This window comes from Accipiter gentilis, chromosome 32 (assembly GCF_929443795.1).
Source record: "Accipiter gentilis chromosome 32, bAccGen1.1, whole genome shotgun sequence".
Classification (NCBI taxonomy): domain Eukaryota; kingdom Metazoa; phylum Chordata; class Aves; order Accipitriformes; family Accipitridae; genus Astur; species Astur gentilis.
In genome coordinates, this window is record NC_064911.1 from 4,599,488 (window position 1) to 4,623,063 (window position 23,576).

A 23,576-nucleotide genomic window follows, 5' to 3' on the forward strand; every position below is an offset into this window, starting at 1 on the left:
CAAAGCTTCAGAATATATGTCAAACTAACAGAGGATTCACATGCTTTAGACGTGTGTGTACACACATGCATAAAAGCATCAGTTATTTTCAAGGCTGCATTACATCACATTAGTAGTAAAATAAAATTTACTCATGACTTTATATGATTCCCTTGCATCATTTACCAAGAACCTACTACAAGTCCAGTGAATGATAGAAGATAGATTAATCATGGTTCTAGATAATCAATTTTCACTCAAATGCTCCAACTTCCTACACTGTTTAAAGTGCTAGTGTCTACTGTTTGAGCCATCAGCACAGTGAAAATGAATAGCACAGCTGAAGAGAAAAAATACTTTTGCTCTCAACTAAGAGCAAGTAGAAAGCCACATGCTTTGAAGAAAGAAAAACAGCAGTTCCTTCCATACTGCTGATTTGCAGATGGTTTGCAGTAATGGAGAATGTTGGATAAACAGATTTGAGCAGGGCTAAGCATAGGACTGAGGTTAAAAGAGGGGAAGTGAAAGTGCACAGCATAGGAAGGTCTTACTGGAAAGATATCAAAGATAACATTACAGTAACGAGACACATAAAGTGCCTCAAACATCTGAATGACACAATCATATCAGCTTAACGACTCTAGATTTACTAGGTTTACTGCCTGTTTGCTAAAAAGAAGAAAATTATCTGTGGGGAGAACTCTTACTGTCAGTACCATATCCTTCCCCTCTGGCATCCTTGCCCGTTCTGATGGTTTTGCCTGTCTTTCTATTAAATAACAATTTAAAATGTGGATTAAAGACTTTAAATGTACCGCAGAAAGTGCTCAGTCTCAATGCAGTCAACAGCAAAAGGTAAATATTAAGATGACTATTGGTAGGGGCTGGAGAAGGGAGGACTAATAAAAAACACCAGATTTTTTTTTCCCTTTAATTTCTTACGGTTGAAAAACAACAGCAACTGAGGTTGCCTGTAGATGTTACTGACATTTGTAATTGGGGCAGGGCAGACAAGATTTGTATGTCAAGACTGCCTCTTTAGAATTTGCTGATGGGAACATTCTGTTCAAGTGGATAAAAACCCCACCCTTAAGTCACAGGAGCTTCACAGACCATTTGAGCTGAGGTACAAAAGATCTTCAACTTGTGGTTACAGAATTATTTGAAAGTGTACACTAATTTACTTCTCAAATACATTATGTTTCTTTATCTTCCACAGGCTTAGAAATCAGGAAATTGTGTGTCAGAACTGGATGACTTGTCTTTTTCTTGCTTGATTCTTCTGAACTATTTCCATAGAAACTTTGGCTTCATACAATGGGATTGGTTCATCCAGCTGAGGCCTAAAATGGAACAATATATCAGAAGTGTCTGGTGAGCATGCACAGATCAACAGATATATTGCAGAACTACTGCTATAGACTTTACTTTCACTATGTAAACTTTACTCCTTAAACAAAATAAAAGTTTTACAGCTTTGCTTGGGTTCACAGAAAAAGGGAAGAGCCCTAAAGCAAACTGGAAACAGAAGTTAATTAAAAGATATCCTTCTTACAGGGGAAAAAAAAGGAGGGGGGGGGGAAATGTGGTAGTGGTGAGGCTTTTGGTCAACAGAAATACAGTTACCCTGCGTTAAGAGAAAGGATCTTCCATTCCCACCTTATTATGGAAGTCTTCATATCTAGTGAAGCTGTCACTCTTCTCAGAGGAGTATGACAGACCTACCATCTTTTACAGCCAACACCATTTCTCAATCAGATGCAGAGCAGCCAGACATATGCTCTTCCTCCACCAAGAAAATAATGTGCTGCCTCTGTTAAATTTTGACATACAGCATAATCATGGGGCTTACCAAACTTCCTTGTGCTTAGCCTGCTATATGGTCTATTTCTGCTTGTAATAAACTGCTCTATGTAAACAATGTGAGGCATCTTTTCCTGAGCATCCCAATATAAATATGCAGTAAAGTGCTGGCAAGAGTCTTCTACTCTAATACTGAATTTAAAAAAAAAAAAAAAAAAAAAATAAAAAATTTAAAAAAATATCACATTTCTCACCTGAAAATGCTACTTGATAATTTCTCCATTATATCTTCTAAGATGGGTATCTAAGAGGACTGTCAAGGTAGCAACATATCTACAGATAAATCTTTCTGTAATCACATTTGCTGGCAAGAGCCCTGCATTGATACAAAACCAGCAGAATGAAGGCAAAATGAAAATTAACCGTAATTCCAATCTCTATATCAGATTTATGCACTTGTTTATATATATAATCAGAAACCTCCTTTCCTGAAATAGTATGCAGAAATGACATATGGAAAACAGAATTTCAAAAAATAAAGCAAAAGGGTTAAGACTGACAAATGCAGCCCGTACTAGTACATTAATCAATCAGAACGGCAGTTGCATTTTTTGTGCAGAATGAATATGACGGACTTACCAGTACCAGTTAACTATCCCTACTATTCATATAGACAACTGCGGTAAAAATAAAGTTGGGAACATAGTAGCCTCTGTAAATTCTTGGAGCACCACTACACATCTGTAAGGGATCTTCTGAATTAATGACTAACACTCATGACAATGCAACAGATGAGTCTTTATATACAGCTCAAAAAGTGATGTTCCTTCCTTCATTTTAAGAGAATCTGGTTAATATTTGAAGCTCAAGCTGTTTTAAAAAGCAATCACCTTGTGATTTCTTCAGATGATATTAATGCCATATGCTCAAGAATTTCACAAGATACACAGATCCAAAAAAACCCTCAAAACCAAAACAGATTCCTCCTTTCAACTTTAAAGCCTGTTGTGATAAAATGTGCTGTGGTTATTAAAGATACCCCAGGAGACAATATAAGAAATCTTACTGTTTAGTCAGCTTACTTTTTATGTGGGTAACTACTCAAAATGCATTCAACAAAAATACCAAACTCTAAAACAATTCATGACAATCCACATCCCATAAATATTTCCTTAGTGTGCCTGACCTTGCCTAATGTACTTTGCAGTTTAGTGGAGGAGGGGAGGACTTCCTTGCAGTACAGTTAGTTGTTTCACAAATATAATGACTTAATCCTCACCTGCTTCTGCCATTCTGCTAAACTGCAAAAGTGATTCAGCAGATCTCATAATCTGCACTGCAGTACAGAACAGGGAGGGTCCTTAAAGCTGTAACAGACAAAGCTTCCATTACTGGAACCGATCCACTGAAAACTGTTATGCTAGTAGAAAGCTCAGAGTCCAGCTGCTTAAGACCAAATGTAGGTAATGCAAATGAAGGAGGCATTCCTCTTCCTGCACCCACATCTTTGCTCAATAAATTTAAAGTACATAACATTGCCTATAAGGAAAAGGTTATGAAGCCAAAATATTTTAACTTTTACAGTTAAACCGATTGCATTAAGATTTACAGATGATGCACCTACTGCCCAAAAGAACAAAAAAAAATTTTCAAAATGTCATATGTATAATATAAAAACTTATAGAATCAAATCTTCAATTAATTGGTTCAATCTTGAACCAAAATACTGCATTTTCTCCAGAATATGTGTTTTCTATTTCAGCACTGCTTTTAATGAAGCATATAGAGAGGTATATTTAGAAGGAATGCAGGGACTGGTTTAAAACCTGAGTGTTTGTTATATTTTAGTTACACTGTATTCTTAACTGTGCTGACCTTTAAGCCTGTGGTTACATGACTGAGTAGAAGAAAATCTATTAGTTGGTTTCTCAGTTATATTTCCATCCACTCATATTAGCAGTCAGTATTCAAAATGACCATCAAAAGGATATAGAGATACTTCCCTTGCTGTAGATTGGACAAGTTCCATATCTCATCATTCAGAAAGGAGACTGTGGCTCCTTTAAGAAACAAGGTATGGCTATCTGGAGGATCCAGCTTAAACAAATCGAAGAAAAGTGTTATTTAGTTATACGTTCCTATACAAAAATAAAAGTTACATGGTTATTTTATAAAGATGGTTAAAACAAACAAAAAAACACCCCTCACCCATTCTTAAAACTTAGCAAATTTGTAATATTTACAGCTTTAAATGATACTTTTCTGTCTTGTCAAACTGTTTAATACCCTGAGCCAAACAAAATAGGTCCTTTAAAATGTCAGTACAGCCAAGCTATTAACATAACTTACTATCATGTCCAAGAAGACAGCTCCAAAATTGCCCCAAAGGAAAATAAAAACATTTTTTATTAATGCTGTATACTCCCCATTTTCTGAATGTGAAAATTTTCTTTAGTGAAAACTGATATTATTTAACAGTGGGGAACTGTTTGGTCATGACAGAAGCTCACAGACACATCCACATATATACACTGTGGTACAAACTAACTTACTGACACAGTATCTTTACCTGAAGATTTTTTTCTGTTGTTATCCAGTGACCCCCAACACCAAGAAGAGTAATGATATCATGCTTATGAGGCAGCAGCTGTGATTTTGAAGTTGATTCATCTTCAGCACTATATAATTTCACTGGAGGGTAGGGAGAACAAATTCATTTGAGCTCAGAAGAAAATTCTGTTCAGAATGAAATGCCCGTCTCTTCCTGTACTTAAAACCACATATCTTGGGATTGTTTACAATCCTACGTCTTCAGATACAAATGAGTTGCAATATATGCATATGAATACAATGAAAGACAGCTGTCTGGAACAGCACTACAATTAAATAAGGCTGTTAGTCACATGAGAATATCTGAGAAAGTAGAAGAGTAGGAAATTCAATATATGTTTCTTTTAACACATTTCAGTGGAACTCTAAGAAGTTCTTTAATTATTTTAGCTAAAAATAGTAACTTTCAAGTTTTCAACTATTCCAATTGTTTTAGAATACAGGTTGACAGTACTGGCGATTATGGCATAATTTTTATATTAAAATACGGTAGCATAAACGATGTCACAGCTCTACTCTTTAAACACATTTTTTTCTTTTCAGTTTTAAATAGAGGAAAATTTCAGACAAATTTAGCAGATGACTAACAGTATTAGATGTTTCCACTAGAGGGTGATATGAGGAGATCTTAAAGAGATCTTAAGGAGTTCTATTGAATAAAGATACATACATAAAATTGCATGAGAACAAGCAATTAAATGTAATCGTTTGAGGTGATGCAGCCTCCACCTATATTACTTGGAAATAATAATAAAATAATTTAAAAAACCCTAATGGTGCTCTGCAGACCGATTTTCATCGGTTACATACCTCCAGCATCTAGAACAATGTCCACTCCAAGGCCACCCGTTTCTTCCAAGCAGCTTTCTGCCACATCTATCTTTCCATTTGACACATCTATCACTCGAGCTAAAAAAAGCATTACAGTTGGTTAACTACAATAAAAAAAAAAGTAGAGTTTACATTCAGAGCAGAACAGAAAGTTTTTAGTTTCTGAAAGTATTGCAAGCAATTTTGCAGCTAAGTCAAAAAAACTCACCAATAGGGTTTTTTTTCACTTTCCATACAGTGCAAGATCAACACCAAAAAATATGTATTAGCTTAATGCAGAAGTAAAACTCACGAGTCTGTTTAGGCCAAAAAGGATAAAGTATGCCACTATAAGAATTAGAAAACCTTCAGTAAGTTCATTCTTTGCTATTCTTCTTTTCTAAAAGCACCTTCAAAACCAGCAAGTTCTGGAGTGACTAGACATGTTACTGAAGCAAAAGAGAGTGGCCCAAAGATAAGGAGGCACCTTATTTCACATCTCCCAACTTTCAAATTTTATCTATCAAATAACCACAGCAGTAATGCTTTGGGAGAGTTTTCCAAGCATAGCTTTCTTCCCTTATTCTACATAAAACCCACCACTTCCTGCCAGTCCCTTGCGGACCCCGTCTCTTGCTTCCACATCATAGAGGGGAAAAAAACCCTATCCTCCCTGGCATGGAGCCCTGTCTCCCAGTGCAAGTCAGAAGTAAACATGTAAAAATGCAATAAATTCAGTCACTTACAAGGCACTGACTTGACTATTCTTATGATTCCAGCAAGTCTTTTAATCTTACTATATCCATCTTTTCTTTAAAACAACGCGTAGTAACATCATTAGTTATCTCACAGCATGGACAAACTTATTAATATATTACTTTCTGCATGATGTTTTTAACCTCTAAATGGCTCTCTGGGTCATTAAATAGATATTTAGATGGAAGCATTTACATATCCTCTTGAAATATTTCTGAACTGAAAGTCACTAATACATTTTGTTCTCATATATCTATAACACTGTATTTATAGATGGTTATAAAGATAAACCACAGAATCAGGAATAACTAGGGCAGAGAAGTAGCAGCTAAGTTTTTTAGTTTTGTTTCAAAATCATGAGAACAAACATTTAGAAACTAAACAGGCTAAAGACTTCTCAGCAAAATGATAACTGAAATAATGTCAAATAAATTTGGAGGTACATTTCCAAAGCATAATGGATTAAACTCAAATTTTCAACGGGTACTTACCCACTAAAGGCTGCCGTATACCTTCTTGAATTTAATCATGGGGGGGTGGGAAGGAAGGGGAGAAGAAAAATTGCAAGAAAATTAAGAAAAGTATTAACAAATACTCAATTAATGCTTTGGGTTTTTGTTGTGGTTTTGGGTTTGGTGGTTTGTTTTTTTTCCTTCCCCCTTCCAATCAAATAATAAGATGCATTCAAATTCTTAGGTCAATCATTCAATTTTTTCACTGAAGTCAAATTATCTGGCTAAAGAGAACACACATGGTCATAATTTAATAAAGATGTCACATTAATTTAATAATGATAGTCACATTTCCTGTATGCAAATAAAACCCCATAATATCCTTTTCTTATTAGTTTCTTCAGTCAAGAAGTTAAAAGTTTTTTTTTAACATGGCAATTTGACATGGTATAAAGTTTCTGCAAATAGTTTCACTTTTTGAGAATAATTCTGATTTAATAGATCCAAAGGCTGACTATCAAAAAGAAAAGCAACCGTTTAATCAGTTTGACTATTTTCTGATTTGTTTAGCAAAAATTTCCAGTTTTGTTACTTAACTCAATACAATACTTCAAGAAGTACTCATCAAAATCCTATTCAATTTTCTTCCTAGCAAAATGTTGTAACAATTTCTCTCCACTGTGGAAAAGGCTGTGCAACAAATTATAATATAATTTTCTATAATCCTTTGTCATTTATACAAAAATTCGCACAAAACATTTGTAAATTAGTTCAGTTTCTTCTTCTGTGACTTGCACAACTTCTAAAGTAACATTATTCTGACTGGCAAAAAGGCTTCCGTTTCTCTCTTCTTTAACTGTTGTTGAGAAGGAGAAATATCAATATTTCCACAACTTGCTACCAGAGTTTAGTCTCACCCAGTAAGTTCAGCTACAGACTTTAAAAACTGTCACACAAAAGATCTGCAACTTGGTTTATTGAACATGTTCAAGAGAGCCATTAAATCACTGATGAGTTCTTACCAGAAACGTATCCCCTGAAAGCTCAACATTGGTTTTAAAGTTAAAAAAAAACACCAAAAAACAACCAACTGCAAACTAACCAACCAACAAACCAAAAACCAAGCAACAAACCAAACCAAACAAAAAAAAAAAAAAAAAAAAAGAAGGGGGTAACCTAGGGAACAGAAGAAATATATATGTGTGTATATGTATGTTATTCTTCTGTTCTCCAACAGAAACTCATCACATTATTTATGTAATATTGTGTCTCTAGTCTGACATATGGGCATTATTATTTCAAAATTTATTATAATCCCCTCCTTCAAACTATTATTATATTTACTCCAGAGATTACTGGAGACATGCAAAGACCCCATCCTGTTGGTCTAAATATGAATCCTTAAACATTAACAGGAACTTCTACTTCAGGCACTGGAATCATATTTGTTAAAAACAAAACAAAAAACCCCAAATCACAAAACCAGTGGCTTTTTGCTTTTACACTCAAACTGTTTCTCTTCTTAATGCTGTACCCAGGTTATATCTCTTTATTTGAGGTACAGATGCATTAAATTTTTTCCCCTAATGTTTATGTTCCACAAATATTTGCCAAACTGCTAAACGAAACTCCTATTGCTATAAAACAAGCACATACATGAGCAATATAAGCAATGGCCTTTTCACTACAAAAGATGGTTATTTCAGCCATTTTATGAAGCAGCTAGTTATGCTATACACTAATAACACAAACTGCTCTTCATTGGCAACTGATAGACTCTTGCTAAAAACTAAACAAAGAAAACACTTAACAAGCACAAAACTGAAGAAGCCTCCACCAACAGAGATTAGGAGCCAGCATAGATATAGCTAGCTATGCTTGGGTTACTTAGAGCACTTATTTTATATTAACATTCATATAACTTAAAAATGCCAGCAAAAAGTAAATACACCAAGCAACCTGAAGTCATATGAATATGAGATGACAGGACTATGATAATCAAATTAATTGCAAAGTCCTTTCTTAGCTAATAAAGTTTTCATATCATTAGCAAAATATACCCATAAAATATTACAAAGCGAGGTTTAAGGTCTTTTGTATTTACTCTTTCACCCTGTAACAGCGGGTATATCAAACCTCTACATATCAGCAGCATTCACAAAAATGCTATATGTTCTGATATCTGTAATGTCTACTATTACAGTAAAAAAGACTTCTGAAATAAGAAAAGGAGAAAATAGCTTTTTTGTAAAGTTGCAAAAAAACAGAGGCAATATAAAAATCTACAGAAATAAGTCTGCCAGGTCTTAGAAGAAATGATTACATTCCCAACACAAAACCTTGCAGTTCCCTGTTTAAGATTGTTAAGGTCAGACAGCAAAAATGTCTGTCTCCCTGCTCTTGTGTAATAACCTCTGCACAGCACTCCACTTCCTGCTGCATTATCAGCACTCCAAAGCCACTACTGGAAGAGCTAAATACTCACTTGGTAGGCTGGAAGTGAATCACTCCCCAACGCTGCAGATGTGTGTGAACGTGCAGCCCCAGAATGCACATGCACAATGTGTTGTCTCTGTGCTTCCACTGCCAGTTCTGTTCTTGGGAGCCAGAAAGGAATTAAAATTGACAAGAACTCTGTTCTCTCTGTGTCTGAAGAGCAACTCTCTGGCTTATTTCGTCCCTCTGCTAGCTTACTGTTCTTGAGCCAGCAGGGAGAACACAAGGACAATACTATGTGCACCTGCATATCAGCAATGCCTGGTTTCAGTGAGTCACTAAGAGCAAGAGAGGAGATTTGAAAATTGCTCTAATTCTCCATTTGGAAAGCCAAGATTGCTAACAATATTACTATGCAAAACAACAAAGTAGAAAGGAGTCAGAGTCAGGGACAGTTAACCTTGACATAATCTTTTTAATCAGATCTCAACTTAGCCCATATATATATTTTGATTGATACAACTGTAATATATGTAGACGTGATAACTGACTACGCAATGCTTTCCCCCACAACAGCCTTCTTATAAGGGACACAGCTACTCTTACGTATACTTCTTGGAATGACAACAAAAATCATACACTGAAAAATAAACTTGGTGATTATACTGTTGCAGTCTTTGCATTTTGAGGAGGAAATACCATACACTAGTTTTAACCTTGTGTTCACTGAACAGCAAAGTTCATGGACTGCAATCAAACTGGACTTTGCAATGCCATCCTTTATTTTAAAACTGTCTGAATAAAGACATATTCTACTTTTCTCCACTCTGCAGCATCAAAGTAAGAAAAAAGTTTGATCAGGAAAGATGCTGGTAGCTTCTATGTTGAGTATTTTCCCATGGTCCAAATAGCACTGTTACTTTGAGGGAAAAAACCCAGAAAACTTCAGTATCGAAGGGAAGAAATGGAAGAAGTAATAGATGAATGCAACTATTATGTCTAATGCAAAGCTCATTTAGAAAATAGGAAAATGCGGAGCCTTTGAACATCCAGCTGCAGCTATGACAGTACTTGAAACTGAGCTGCCACACAGCTTGATAAAATACTATTAGAAGTAATTCGAGTCTGATGAATACTGTATCTCAAGTATATGATTACATCTGAATTCTGGCTCAGGTACCTAGATTACATACTGTGATACTGGTGATTTAGTAATGCTTTCTTCTTTTTCACAAGCAACAATTTTATAAAATGAAAAGACTTCTTGAGTAGTTAGGCCAAAAGCCAGCACTCAAGCACTATTCTGTGAGATGGAAAATACTGAGATACAGTCATTACAATTTAAATGAAGAATAAAAATGCCATTAAATACACCTAAACCAGAAATTAAATACCTATGGAGTACAGAATAAATTTTAAAACTATTTAATTACACTATTTATAAATTTGTATTTCAGTTTTCAGCTACTGAAATAAGTCTCTAGAATAAAAAGAAAAAAAATATTTTGAGACATTTTTTAGCGTAAACTTTAGCACTGAAGAATATAACTTACCCACAGGAGGTCTAAGTCTCTCCAGGTACTGCTTATCTTCAAGACTGTATGCAGTAGAGATTACTTTAGCTCCCCTATGTTGTGCTAACTGAATAGCTATTGTACCAAATGGCTGCAGAAGAAAAAAGGTAGATCAATTTTTTTACAGCAACAATTTGATGCCGTTTAAGAAAGATTATACTGCAAAGGACATTCAGGAGAAGTCAGGAGAGTATCCAGAAATGAACTTACTCCTTCAGTAAAACACATCTGAACCAAGAATTTTAATATTTCATAGATCTGCTTCTGTTCTAAGTGAGGCCAAAAAAGTCTTTTCATTGACTGGGAAGCTCTGAACAAACTTTCAGTAATTAACTAGCTCTCCTCTTCAACAAAACAGCTCACATTCTACTTTAAATAACGCAAGTGCCATAACTGCAATTTTAACATGTAGCTTTGGGCTTGCTTGCTTGTTGAAGGAAGAAGTGCTCCCAAGGAAAAAGCCCCAGCCACATTTACATTAATGAATCTTGGCTGAGGCAAGCTCCACATCTTCATTAGCAATAAAGACTGAAGTAATGCAAATGAAATTATTTATATCTAAGAGAAGTTAAAAAGCAGTGGTGGGAAAAGAATAAAAAATTAAGGCACTTTCCTCCAGTTATACCTGAGGGCTTAGGGTAAAACTATGTCAATGTAAATCACCAGAAAAGAACTACCTCTCTTCGCTATCCATACAACATGTAAAGGACTGTATTCTTGGCTCAGTATCTTATGTGGGAGGGCCTTTCTTATTAATGCATTAAGTTAAGGGTGCTGCCAGGAGTATAATACAAGGCTTGTAAGTTTAGTATGTTGTAAGAAATCCAATTGTTCTGATGATAAGACAGTTATTTATGGCAGAGGTCAACATTCTGTTCTGAAATTGTTATTATTGCACAGTTGTTACCTACACTTGCTCCATCCATTACAAGGACAGTTTTTCCAGGAGAGACTTGGGAAAGGTAGTGTAAAGCTGTATATGCTCGGACACCATCACGAACAGTCCCAGCCGCTTCAACCCAACAAACTTTTTCTGGTTTACGAACTAAGTTTGGGGAAAAAAACAAACAAACAAAACAGATGGGAAAAAACCAGCAAGTCCCTGACATTTCACTCAGAATGATTTTTTAGACTTCATCGATTTCTAAAACATGAAAGAAAATTATAGAAGTCATATCATCTACAGGTGTAATTATGATCTATTTCACAAAGGCAATACTGCAATGTTTGTGACTCATGGCAGCATTAGGTCAGCTACATAGAGTCAAACTGGAAAAGGCAATTGCCATTCGAAGAATAATCAGTTTGCTTCTGCAGCACTCTTTTGAGCAAGTTCTAATACAAATACAGTATTTAAACAGGAAAAAAGAAAAAAAGACACACTTCCTACCATAACCTCCTGACAGAAATTATCTGAAGAGGTCTCTTCACAAAAATAATTCTGACACAGAGAACATACAATGCGAGTTCCAACTCATGAGTTCCTAATTCTCTTTCTCTATGGGTTAGAATCTTCTACTTCATAATCCATTGGTATAAACAGCTTCTGGAGGTTATAACACACTTTAAGAGAGATAAAGGTCTGTCGTGGTTTAACCCCAGCCAGCAACTAAGCACCACGCAGCCGCTCACTCACTCCCCCCCATCCCACTGGATAACATTATTTGTCACCTCTGTTTTCTGTTGTCTCTACCTACAAGACACTTAACAGTTTTCCTATTCTATCCACACTTAAAAGCCTGGGGAGATAACGTTAATGAAGTACTCTGTTAACTAGAATTCACAAGTTCAAACACCATTTTTACTGTAAGCAATTTACATGATTTAGCAGAGACCTTGATACTAAGCTAGAAAATCATCATTGCCCAGCTGAGAGTCTAGCATAGAACTGAACTAAGTAAGCACAATCCTCTTGAGGCACACTAGAAAGGTAAGACTGGAAAAGTTTGGTCTGTCCCTTTAAGCATAAGGATTGACAGTTTAGCCTGAATTGGGGAACCTATAAAACAACATAAGCAATGCAATCACCTGGGATTATTTATCAGTGTGCTGGAAAAGAATTCTAGTGATCATTACCAGCATCATCACTTTGTGTGCTAGTTCATACTACTAAGCACAAAGTAAGCTACTGAAGGTAATAAAGTCAGAAATATTTTCTGCCTATAGTTACTGTAAATAGTGATAAGGCAGCATAGACATCTATATTTCATTTTGCTTGATTTGTACTTTTAAGTGTTAGAAAGAATAAAGCTTAGTTTTTCATCTCCATGATTCCATGACCTATTTTGCAAAAACTGTCATAGCTAGTCAGAAAGATTTCATCTTCAAACAAGTCAACATAAATAATACTTGTTTGCCTCTCATATATATATTAAAAAAACCACAGAGAGGATGTTTACACAATAAAAGTAGGGATTTGGTTTTGGTACAAACAAATTTAAAGCAGTCACCTCATAACTACACAGGTTGAATTCATGGACAGTCACAGAAACACAATACAAACTAATTTGAGCAAAAGAGTAGCTTGCTCAAAGTAACACAACAAACTGTTGGCAGAAGCACAGAGATTTCCAAATTTAGTATTCTACACATTAAAGCACTCTATACCCAGAAAGGGGGAAACTAGAAACTCACAATAATTGAAAAGAATGTTTCAATACTAGGTTTTCCCTGATCCTCATTCCCTGAAAATTCTTTTCTCCAGCTTCTATTCTGCTAATTTTATCCCATCTGTTAGTCCAGTCACAAGTGATTTTCCTAAATTGAGTCAAAGTGAGGAAAAAAGCAAATTTCCCCTCATTTAATTTTGTGACAGATGAGGTGAGGAAAAAGTAGAAAGACAATGAAGCAACAAAAAGGGAAGTTAGAATGGGGGGTGGGGTTAAGGAAAAAAAAAAAGAGAGTCAGTTTATGTGGTTTAGGCAAAACATTAACCCATTGAATGATAACAGCAAAGATAAAGCCCTTGAGAGTACATAGTATTCAAAGGTTCTATGAACAGGTGGAGTAGACAGAATGTCTGAATGTTGCTGTACAGAATAAGTTTGCCCAGAGGTCCAAGTTAATTAGCTCCCTATTAGAAAAGCTAAACTGAAGTCTAAAGATAGAGTAAATGTAAGTATTAGTAAAATATATGAACTACATACCCAAATAATGCTCATGAACCAGAATAACTTCACAAAGACCAGACTCTTCGGAATCCAGGGGCAAAATTCCTGAAAAAAAAATTTAATATAGACCTTTAATTTCAAACAAGCATACACTATAACCAAAGCAAGCTCCTATTGAAATTACTAGTCCCACTTGGTCAGTTGCCCTCTTGTCAGGTTTATGACAGGTTAAGAAAACTTGGCAAGGTAACAACCTGTAATATCTATGGGCACAGTGCACAAGAGGGTTCCAAAGGTGCTCCAAAGAGCATTTTGGGGTTGGGGAGAGAAAGACTGGGGACACTACTGAGTGCTTTTTGCTACTGGTATGTTTAATTTTTGTCAGGTCATGTCTGAACTCACTTCACACTGCTCTCACACTGAGCGCTCCTGTTTCTACTCTGAGCCACGGCTAACAAGAAAATCAAACTCTCATATTGCAGATGGGCACAGACCAAGCCACACTACAGATACTTCTACTCTTCCATCCTAATAACATGTGTTAGCAAAGGCAGCAAAAAAGGGACAGAAAGAAGCAGAACAAGCAAGAATGCATGAATGCAAGTTTTAAAAAGTTGGAAGAGAGAAGAGGAACTGAAGGAAAAAATAACATCCATGGAAGACAGAGAAAGCAAACACAGAACAGGCAGAAGAAAAAAGAAAACCGTCCTGGTCATAACAGTGCTTTTTTCCTCCACTGGGCAAAGAAGGAGATTCATGAACAGTAGGTTCTGGCAGCCAATCAGTCTTCTGACTATATGTACCCTCTATCCTCAGTAAAACAGTATCTTTTTCCTCTCTCTCATCCAAATCTTATACTCCATTTAGACCAACGCAAGGGCTTTGGCTTAAAATCCTTAGCAAATTTGGCTAAATCTCTCAACGGTTTATCTATAGAAAAATACAAAGTCTAAAGTGGCTATCTACAGCAACTATTGTGCAATTAGGAAATAATGCAAGAATCTCAGAACAGAACACACTTTCTTACAACATCACTATCACTTCTGTCTTACTTTTGTAACTTAAGTCATCCTCTAATCCTTTAATTTAGCATACAAAATATAAACATGTATGAAAGAATGTCCCTAAGAAGTATCTCTTCTATCCTAAAGCATCATTCAGATTTTGATGATTAATACAATATCATATTTCAAGTGTTAAGAAAAATTTCCTTATAGAAACTAAAATAGCCTTAGCACCTAAACCAGTTTGCATTCTAGCATCTTACTATAGGTAAAGCAAAACACAGAATGAATAATACATGAAGACATTCCTTTTCTTGACAGACACAAAAGTTCAGGAACAAGTCACATTATCTGCTGACTCTCAAGACAGTCTCCAAGGAGTTATTATAAATTGCTGTCAACTCATATTGATTTCAGGTTCTCTAAAACCATTCACAAAAACATGACCCTTATGCTAAGGGAAAGGCATCAGGCATCTTAAAGAACCGTGCCCCTTAGTATACCTCACAATGCTTACAGAAGCTCCAACATGAAGTATAGACCTTTATTTTACATATGCTATACACATCAAGCATTTGATACAAATACAAAATTAGATTTTTCACCTTACTTGTCAGAAATACTCCACATAGCATAGGGCTTTTGTGCATTGATTATTTATGTATTCATTCAGTAACAGGACATATGGAAGAACTGACACGCAAAGTGGCTAACCACCAGTAAATCTAAACAGTTACATTTATATTTAGGTTCATGTTGCCAAGTATTTGAGGCCAATTTAACTGTCAGAATATTTTTCCCTGCACTTATTTTAATGAGAAACTTGGCATAGTTGATTGCTAAAAGATTCTGAGAGCAACAAATAAAACTGACTGTAACTTTGAAATAAAGTCAAGAATGTGCCTCAAAACAAAAGATTTTTGGCTGGTCTGAGGTTTTACTACTGTATTTTTCTTAACCAAACAAACAATTATGTATAAGATAATACATTATATAGACAAAGAAGTCTCCTCTGGAAGATAAAAGAAGGATCAGAAAAACTTTAAAAGCAAAAAAACAATTCTGGTATGATTTTAGGAATAGATTAATTATTTAACACACCAAGTACTTCCAGTGAGCACAGTACTATTCCTACACAAAAAAGAGTAGAATCATTAATAAGGGCTGTCTTACCATATTATTACTCTTAAACTCAATAAGGAGTATGTACTAGGACTATACTCTTTGATAGAAGGACAGGCTTTTTTGTAAAATTCAAGTAGAAATATTTTTATGACAATTGTATATTTTGGGACAGTTTGACATTATTAAACACAAAGGTAACCAAAGCATTTGGCAACAGCTCATTTTCTTTCCAATCTGATCATTCATTAACTAGGTATACATTTACAGCAATGTAACTGGGAAGTGTGCTTCTTAGGAAAGATTTACCATAAAAGAAATATTTCACTCCTATCTTTTGTCTTTACAGCATCTATATTGGATGCATAAGGTTCAACAGCTGTTTGAAAGGGAATGCTATGAGATTTCAGTATTTAAAGAAGTGAGTTTTCTTTCTTTTAGGGCTAAAAATATTTAATGCTGTTTTCTTCATTTTCCCATTTCCATACATGTAATTCTGACTTTTCTGTACCTGCATTTGCAAACATCAGTATTGAAGAATAAAAACCACAGACCATAGAAGTCTCAGATAAAATGAATCTGCTTCTTTCATGACCCAAGTAGAGATTCCATTCCCTTAATGTCAGATTTACTCTGAAGTAGCTCAGTTGATTCAAACTACTAATTCTACATTTGAATTAACAAAAATGGAATGAAGTCCTAATTCACAAAAACACCCAACCCTCCCACAGCCACTTGGAACATCACTTAGACCTCTCAGGTCCATTGACATATTGTCAGAGGTTCCCCCCCGCCCCAACTACTTACTGAAACTGTATTCCTTCAGCTACAACAGAAGGTGATTGAAACACAAATACTGTCTTAAAATATTCAGCAGATGCAGCATATGTCAGTAAGATATTTAATCAAATACTGTTCACAAAAATGATACTATTCATAGTTCAAAGTTAATTCATATGCAAGACCAGAAAATACCTGGCCATAACTGTTCTACTTTATTGAACAAAGCAAAGCCACTTCTGTACCCCATAAAATGGAATATTTATTCCCAACTGAAAGGATTACATCTTCTGTGGTGAATAAATAGTTATAATCACACATTTTATTCCATGAGATTTAAGATAATGGTATGAAAGGTCTGCCACAGTTTTAGCAGGAAAAGAAAAGCCCTGAACACATTGTGTGATTTTTGACTGGAAGTCTGTTTTAAACAACAAACAAAAAAAGTACAGTGATTACCACTTGCCTTTCTGATGGGCTTCTCTGACAGTAATATAACAGGATCATAAAGCATGGACTTCCTGTGGTTAAATTAGGGGGGGGAACAAGTCCACTTTCAAGAACTCCAACGTGCAGTAAAAATGAAGATTCTAGAAAATGAGCAGCTTGAATCAGTGTTTCTTTTTAAATGTGGCCTTGTATTTAGCAAAACACCTGAGTACGTGCATTGCTTCTGGCAACTCAGAAAATCCAGTAGAACTGGTGAACCTACTTGCATGTTTAAGTTAGGACCACTCTTAATTTCTTTACTCAAACAGGAATTGACGTGGCTTCGAAGAAACTGAACAGTCTTCAGTATGCTTGAAGAGGAGATTCATCACTAGCAGTTTAAAGCACATTTTTGTAACATCCTCAAGAAGGCAGGAAATATAAGCCTAGACTTTGTGTCATCCACAGAAATCTAAAGATATGTATTAATTACATCAAGATGGTGTTGTGAATACAAATAATTATGTGTGTATTCAGATGGTTGCCTTTAGAACACTCACTCCCACATGGCTAACTGGACCCAGGTGTATATTCTTAAAGATTTGGTGAATGCAGTAGGATTATGACAGATTACATTAGCTGGGGACCTGAACTTCAATTCTCATAACCAAAAAACTTCCATAAGAGAACATTTTTATAAATGAGAATTCTATTCTAAGAGTGTATTCATGTGACACTAGTTGAATAATTGAAAAATATGTCTAATTGTAGCTTTAGCAGTGATTATAACCTCAGCCATTCATTGAAAAAAAATTACTAATTGTGTTAGTTGATAAGGCAAGCAAGCATTAACTTACCCACCACTTCATCATCTGGCTGAAAAAAGGTCACCTTTCTTCCAACTCATGAAGAATATATGAAAAGGATGAAAGAAGGTATGAAGATAAATGTTTATAGCTGAAATTGAACATCCATTTGAAAGCACTGTTTATCACTAGCTCATAAAACTAAAAATATACCCTGCCAGTGAAAAATATTTTTTTTTCTGTTAAATATGCACATACCAAAACCAAATGTTTAATTCACTAAACTTGGGCACCCCATCCACAAACAGTTACATGCAAGTACACACATGTATGTGTGTTTGAAAGATCCAGGCTTTAAACTACACATCAAAGGTGGATGTGTCAGTGAAACACTGCCGAAATTCCCGAACATTATTTTGTCTTCACTATTCCAACAAATATGTGCAAGTAATATCTTAAGATCTCAGTATTTTATTTAGCAAGCTGCCATGCAATTTTATTTTTTTAAACTCTGAACAGATATGCAGGAATTGCAGTTCAGTTCCTTTTTTTACTTTCATTTCAGTATCATTACTGACTTAAGAAAAGCCTCATTAAGAAAGCAAATAGTTCCTACTATTAAAGGTGTACCATACAAACAGTATTTATTTGTTCTGGATTACCAGACCTTAATTCTTGCTCCATACCCTCACAAGACAATTATACTAACTTACCTTCCAATACAACTCCAGAAATTTCTCGACCAACAGGTAGAAGCTCCTTCTCTAGTTTAATTTCTGACAGAAGCTAAATGAAAATAAAGGTTACAACATTCTTACTAAGGCTCAAAATTTGCATATTTATTATCATCTTACAATGTTTGATATTCACAGTAAGAAAGTTGGGCCATTGCCAAAATGTTATTTGGGGGAAAAAACTACACACATTCCTCATTTAATATTAAAACTTTGCACTGATTTTCTGTATGTAAATTTAGAAGCATATTAAAAAAAAAAAAAAAGAGAGAGTTATTAACAGGCAAGCCAAACTGTGACTCAAAGTCAGTATGCAGAGGATGATAAAAGGGATTTACTGTAAGAGGACTCACAAATGACAACTGATCTTTCTCCATAAGTTAGGAACCAAATTACAGGCACTTTTTATTTCAAGAGATATGTAAGAATACCACATCAATCCTGTGCCCTCTTTCTCAGCAGTAAAGCCATATCCTCAGATGGCATAAATGGAATTGTGCCAATTACTGGCTAAGGCCCTAGCTTAGATCTTCAATGGAAACTGTAAACACCTCTGGCTTTTATTAAAAAAATAAGCAAATACCTTTGTATCTATCCAGCTCAGTGCACAGGCTCTAACTTGTACTTTCACATCGTTGTCTCTTGTAGGAGGAAGGTTTTCCTAGGACAGATTTACAGACGTTACATTATACAATACAACATGAATGTGCTAGTAGGATCCTTTCAAGCTCTTGAAAGGACTTTTCCACAGTCTTTGTTTTAGTTTGTTTTGTAGTCACAACAAAAGAATTTTTTTCAGTGAAAAGGGAACTGATAGCACAATGAATTTACAACACCATTTTGAGTACGTGTGTATTACTATTACAAACTGACCACTACACCTTACTAAACTTCAACAGACACTAACATTTTTCTCGTTTTTTTCCTGCAAGTAAAATATCACACACTTATCTGAAACAATTTTAGTACGTAATTACCCCCCTGCGGTCTGTCTAATAAATAGAAGGAAGCAGATCTTTAATATTAAAACTATATTGCAAGATTGATAGAGAATTTTAAGAGAATTTTGACATGAATGTCTGACATACTGTACTGACAAACTTACTGAGGTAGATGTCCAAGTAGTCCAGACGATGTCAAAAAAAGCAGTGTTAAGAAATGGTATTAAGTCTGACAAATAACAGCTACCTCACATACAAAAGCGTTGTACTAATGAAGCCTCCCCTTACTATTTCAGCTTTCGGTTTTGGGATTGATATCTGAAATGATTTTAAGTAGTTGAGTACTGCTACTTTAAAGTATTTAATCGGCCAAGTCGAGTTCTGGACTGCTGACTCCACACAGCTGTTGAATAGCTACCCCAGGTACTGGAGGCAAAATTACGTATTTCCATGTTATACTGTAGTCTGCAGTGTTGATGTCTGTTGCAACTGAAAGTGAAACACTAACCAGAAAGTCAGGAGAACGCTTTGTTTCTACTTCTGAAGTTAAGGTATATTCTTAAGTGTTTAAGCTTTCTTTGATTTTTTTTTTTAAACTCCTCCCAAGAAACAGCTGTTGCTTTTCTCCTAGGCTTAGCAACATGAACAGTAACCTCTGTCCAAGGAATACTGAGCTGAACTTTTTCTCACCCCAGCTGAGTTAAACACATGCTGTTACTTTAAAATTGCAAGGCATTTTGCCAGTCAGACTGACCTCCTGTTCCTCAAACAAACAGAAGTGGGTTCTCACTGTTTGTTCCACAAAACAGTTGAACATGTACCACATACATATACCACCATAACACATACAAATACCACATCTCTGGTTTAAAAAAAAAAAAAAGTTAGATTCGAAAAGTCTTATGTAATTTATGTAAATTTAAGATTATATTGTCTTTTGGAACTATCCTTTTGGTATGCATAGCTCAGTGAACCTAAGTACTGCTACAATGCATGTAATAAATTTGCTTTTCTTTATAAAAGAATACAAGTCTTAAGAACAAAAAGACATGATGAAATGTTTTTGCTGTTAACTGGTTCCTGCCTTCATAATTTAAATATGTCATTATTATGACTTGACCAAGCTAAACCTAAGGAAGGTTTGCTATGCGAATTCTTCATCCAAGCTACTAGCTTTTCGTTATCTACCTTCTGTTATATTAAGGTCTCCTCAGCCACCTAGCTTTCCATTTCCTCACTTTTTTCAATATTTATTCCTTTTTAAGGTGAGGATTCCATAGTGCTGGTCATTACACAGACACCTGCAGAATCAGTTCCTGTCTGAAGAGATTTAAATCGGCAAATAAGCAGACAAATCCTACACACGAGTGCGGTTTCAAGATCTGCTTTAGCTTACCTAAGACAGTACCAGAGCTGTCTGGCTCAGCTGTTGCCAGCATCTACATATTCCCATCCTTTCCTTTGTGTTGGAGCTAGCAATCATGGAGCCATCACAATGATGTGAACTAACTTGTAACAAATTACTAGTATTTACCTGGATAAGTAAGGTGATCCATCTCACCTTACATCTGCATGATTCCTAAAACCATTATAAGGAAGAGAACAAAAATGTGCTGCTGAAAGGTGAACAAACCTTTCCAGCAAAAGCACAATTTCACAATCAGTTTAAGTAGATCTAAGACTGCCCCATGAATACGCACCTTGGCTGTATCAAAACCACCCATCTCATTGCATCCTTCTCTTCAAGCGGTTCGTTAGATGTGCTTAACCACTGAGACTCACTGCTGCCCAAGCAAGATTCTCGCCAGTACTACACTGTTTTGTTTTGACATATGCTCACAGGTATAATTAGGTACCTATGTTACACACGTGTACACAGCTACCTATAATAATTTATTTTGTACCTATAGGAGATTTAAGAACACAGATTCACATCCTCAGAACCACGTAAGCATTTTTCTACTGTTCAGACACCCATACTGCATCAACTGCCTTGTTGTTCCTTTAAGTTGTAGGAAAACAGGTAGCTAGACAAAGAAGACTTATCAAAGGCTGCACTGTGATCTCAATCCTCACTAAGAGCAAAGAACTCGCAGAAGGAAAAAAACATAAGAGTAGGAACACTCCAAACACGATAAATTTCTCAAGTTATATTTCTACTTTTTCAGTGACCAGAAAATCCAACCAGGAGATGTGAATCCAGATCAAGCCAGGGTTCATTTGGTACGCCTACAAAACTTATTTTTAAAATATGGACACCAAAACTGCACAGAGAAATCTAGCACTGGACTTGCCAAGTGCTGCATGATGATGGTAAAATACACCTCCCCTACTTTCATTTACCTGCCTTGTATGCGCAAGGATTACACCAGTTCTTTTTTAAGCCTACAGAAGAGTTAGGTATTTCAATTCCCTTGTGGCATTCAGCCACACTCTCTTCTTTCACCGAATGATTAATAGTGCTATTATGATTGGAACTCACTCTTTCCTGGAAGACAAATGTCATTTCCTCTCCAGGTGAATTCTGCTGACAATACAGGGCCTTCATAGTGATCTGAAAAAAGACACAGCAACAAAGCTGTAATACATGCAATATCTATAGCACAAACAAGTAACTAAAACTTTACATTACTTTATTAGCAGAACAGTCATTGCTTGCAAGCAACACAGGACCTATGACTCCTTCCAATACACAAGTTCCAAAACAGATCAACAGATAAGGCAAGATATGGTATTACCTGCAACTGGTTACATCAATATGGTTGACCATAATATAGCAAATCCTAGGGACCAAGTACGTACAGCAAAAGGCAACGAATGATACACAGGATTTACTGATTGGTGGTCCAATGCTGTAGATGGGTTGTTTGCCACCCAGGCTGGAAGGCACACACTTTGACTAGTTGAGACAAATGCAGTGCACGGGGCAATAAAACCAGTACAGGAATACAAGGAACCTTACATATGACTTAACTAAAAATCACAGCTCAGGTTGTCGGTCTCCTCTCCCAACTTGGCATGTGTGGTCTTCAACAAACCAGAGCCTTTTGGAGAGAAAAAAAAAATTAAAAAGTAGTCTCTTCAAGTTACAGGAAAAAGAAATGCACAGAGGAGACAGGCAGAAAAACCATACGGCCATTATATTGCTTCTAGCGGCCAGCACTTACTCCTCAGGGACGCCCGAGGTTGAAGGGACCGCCCCGAGGCACCTCGCCTTTCAGAAAGGCGGAGCAGCACCGCAGCCGGAGCCCGGCGCAACCCCGACCGGCCCCGCAGGGAGCCCCGAGCTCGGCGGTGCCGGCCCGCTTCGCCTGGCTCTCGGCACGCTGCGGCCCCAGCGCTCACACCCTGCCCGAGGGCAGCTGCCAGGCTGCGCCCGCTTCCGTCAGTGCCACCGGCCGCGCCGCCGCTATTATTCCGGTGCTTTCCCACACCGCAGAGCGGCTCGGCGGGAGAGACCAGTGCCTCACCAGCGCCCGCCTCTGCCACCGCACCGCGACACCCGCGGCGCCGCAGCCGCTCCTCAGCGCCCGCCGAGGAAACCCGCGCAGAGACGAGGCCAAACTGAGGGGCCCCAACCCCCCCCGAGGCACCCTCCCCCCCCCCCCTCCCCCAGCGGGAAGAGTTCCCCGGGAGCCGAGACGACGCACCGGCAGCCCCTGGGAAGCACCGCCACCCCGAGACCGGCGGTTGCCATGACAAACCGTTACTTCCGCCGGCGCTCCCACCTCGGCACCCTCCGGCGAGCGCAGGCACCGCCCCCACGCCCAGCTCGCAGCCCCCGCGTCCAGAGAGGCCCCACGTGAGCTCGCGATTGGCCACGGCGGCCGCCACTCGGCATAAAAGAGGGGCAGGATTGGCTAGGGCGGCTGTCGCTCGCTACAAAAGAAGCAGGCGGGAGTAGGCACCTCCTTCCACCCCGCCCCCGGGCCGCGTAGGGGACTACGCGGCCCAGCAGCCTGCGCGGCACAGCGCCCGGCGGCTGCCCTGTGTGACCTCCCGAGAGCGGGGCTGGCGGCCGGGACACCGTCGGTGGCGGGGGAGGGGGGGTGAGGGAAGGAAGAGACGCTGCCTTGAATTACCCTTATGCAAAATAAAGGTGCCGCCCGCCTCCACAGGCGCGTCCCGCTGGCGGTGAGGAGGGAGCCCGGCCGCCCCCTCCCCCCGGCTCCGCTCCCTCCCCGCCCAGAGAGAGCGGGCCCGGCGGAGCTCGGATTGGCCGGAGGAGGC

At 37.4% G+C, this 23,576-nt stretch overlaps 1 protein-coding gene across 12 annotated transcripts; it reads right to left on the reverse strand.

Moving 5' to 3' along the window:
- Nucleotides 1–695: 695 nt before the first annotated feature.
- On the reverse strand, nt 696–23,500 carry CRYZL1 (crystallin zeta like 1). 12 transcript variants are annotated; one of them, XM_049834923.1, is made up of 15 exons: nt 23,429–23,500; nt 22,309–22,390; nt 21,829–21,900; nt 18,989–19,066; nt 18,385–18,457; nt 17,723–17,767; nt 13,567–13,635; nt 11,332–11,465; nt 10,400–10,511; nt 6,450–6,473; nt 5,203–5,301; nt 4,352–4,473; nt 3,774–3,879; nt 2,037–2,082; nt 696–1,322 (listed from the first exon to the last, which is right to left on the reverse strand). In XM_049834923.1, the coding sequence occupies exons 3-15, from the start codon at nt 21,892–21,894 to the stop codon at nt 1,223–1,225; spliced, it is 1,074 nt and encodes a 357-aa protein (XP_049690880.1). In that variant the 5' UTR covers nt 21,895–21,900; nt 22,309–22,390; nt 23,429–23,500; the 3' UTR covers nt 696–1,222. The 12 variants fall into 12 exon arrangements, with proteins under 12 accessions (XP_049690880.1, XP_049690887.1, XP_049690889.1 ...); XM_049834930.1 differs by lacking the exon at nt 23,429–23,500 and adding an exon at nt 23,051–23,142 and having other exon boundaries at nt 6,450–6,470; XM_049834932.1 differs by lacking the exon at nt 23,429–23,500 and adding an exon at nt 23,051–23,142 and having other exon boundaries at nt 2,037–2,083; nt 3,771–3,879.
- Between the last annotated feature and the right edge of the window lie 76 nt (nt 23,501–23,576).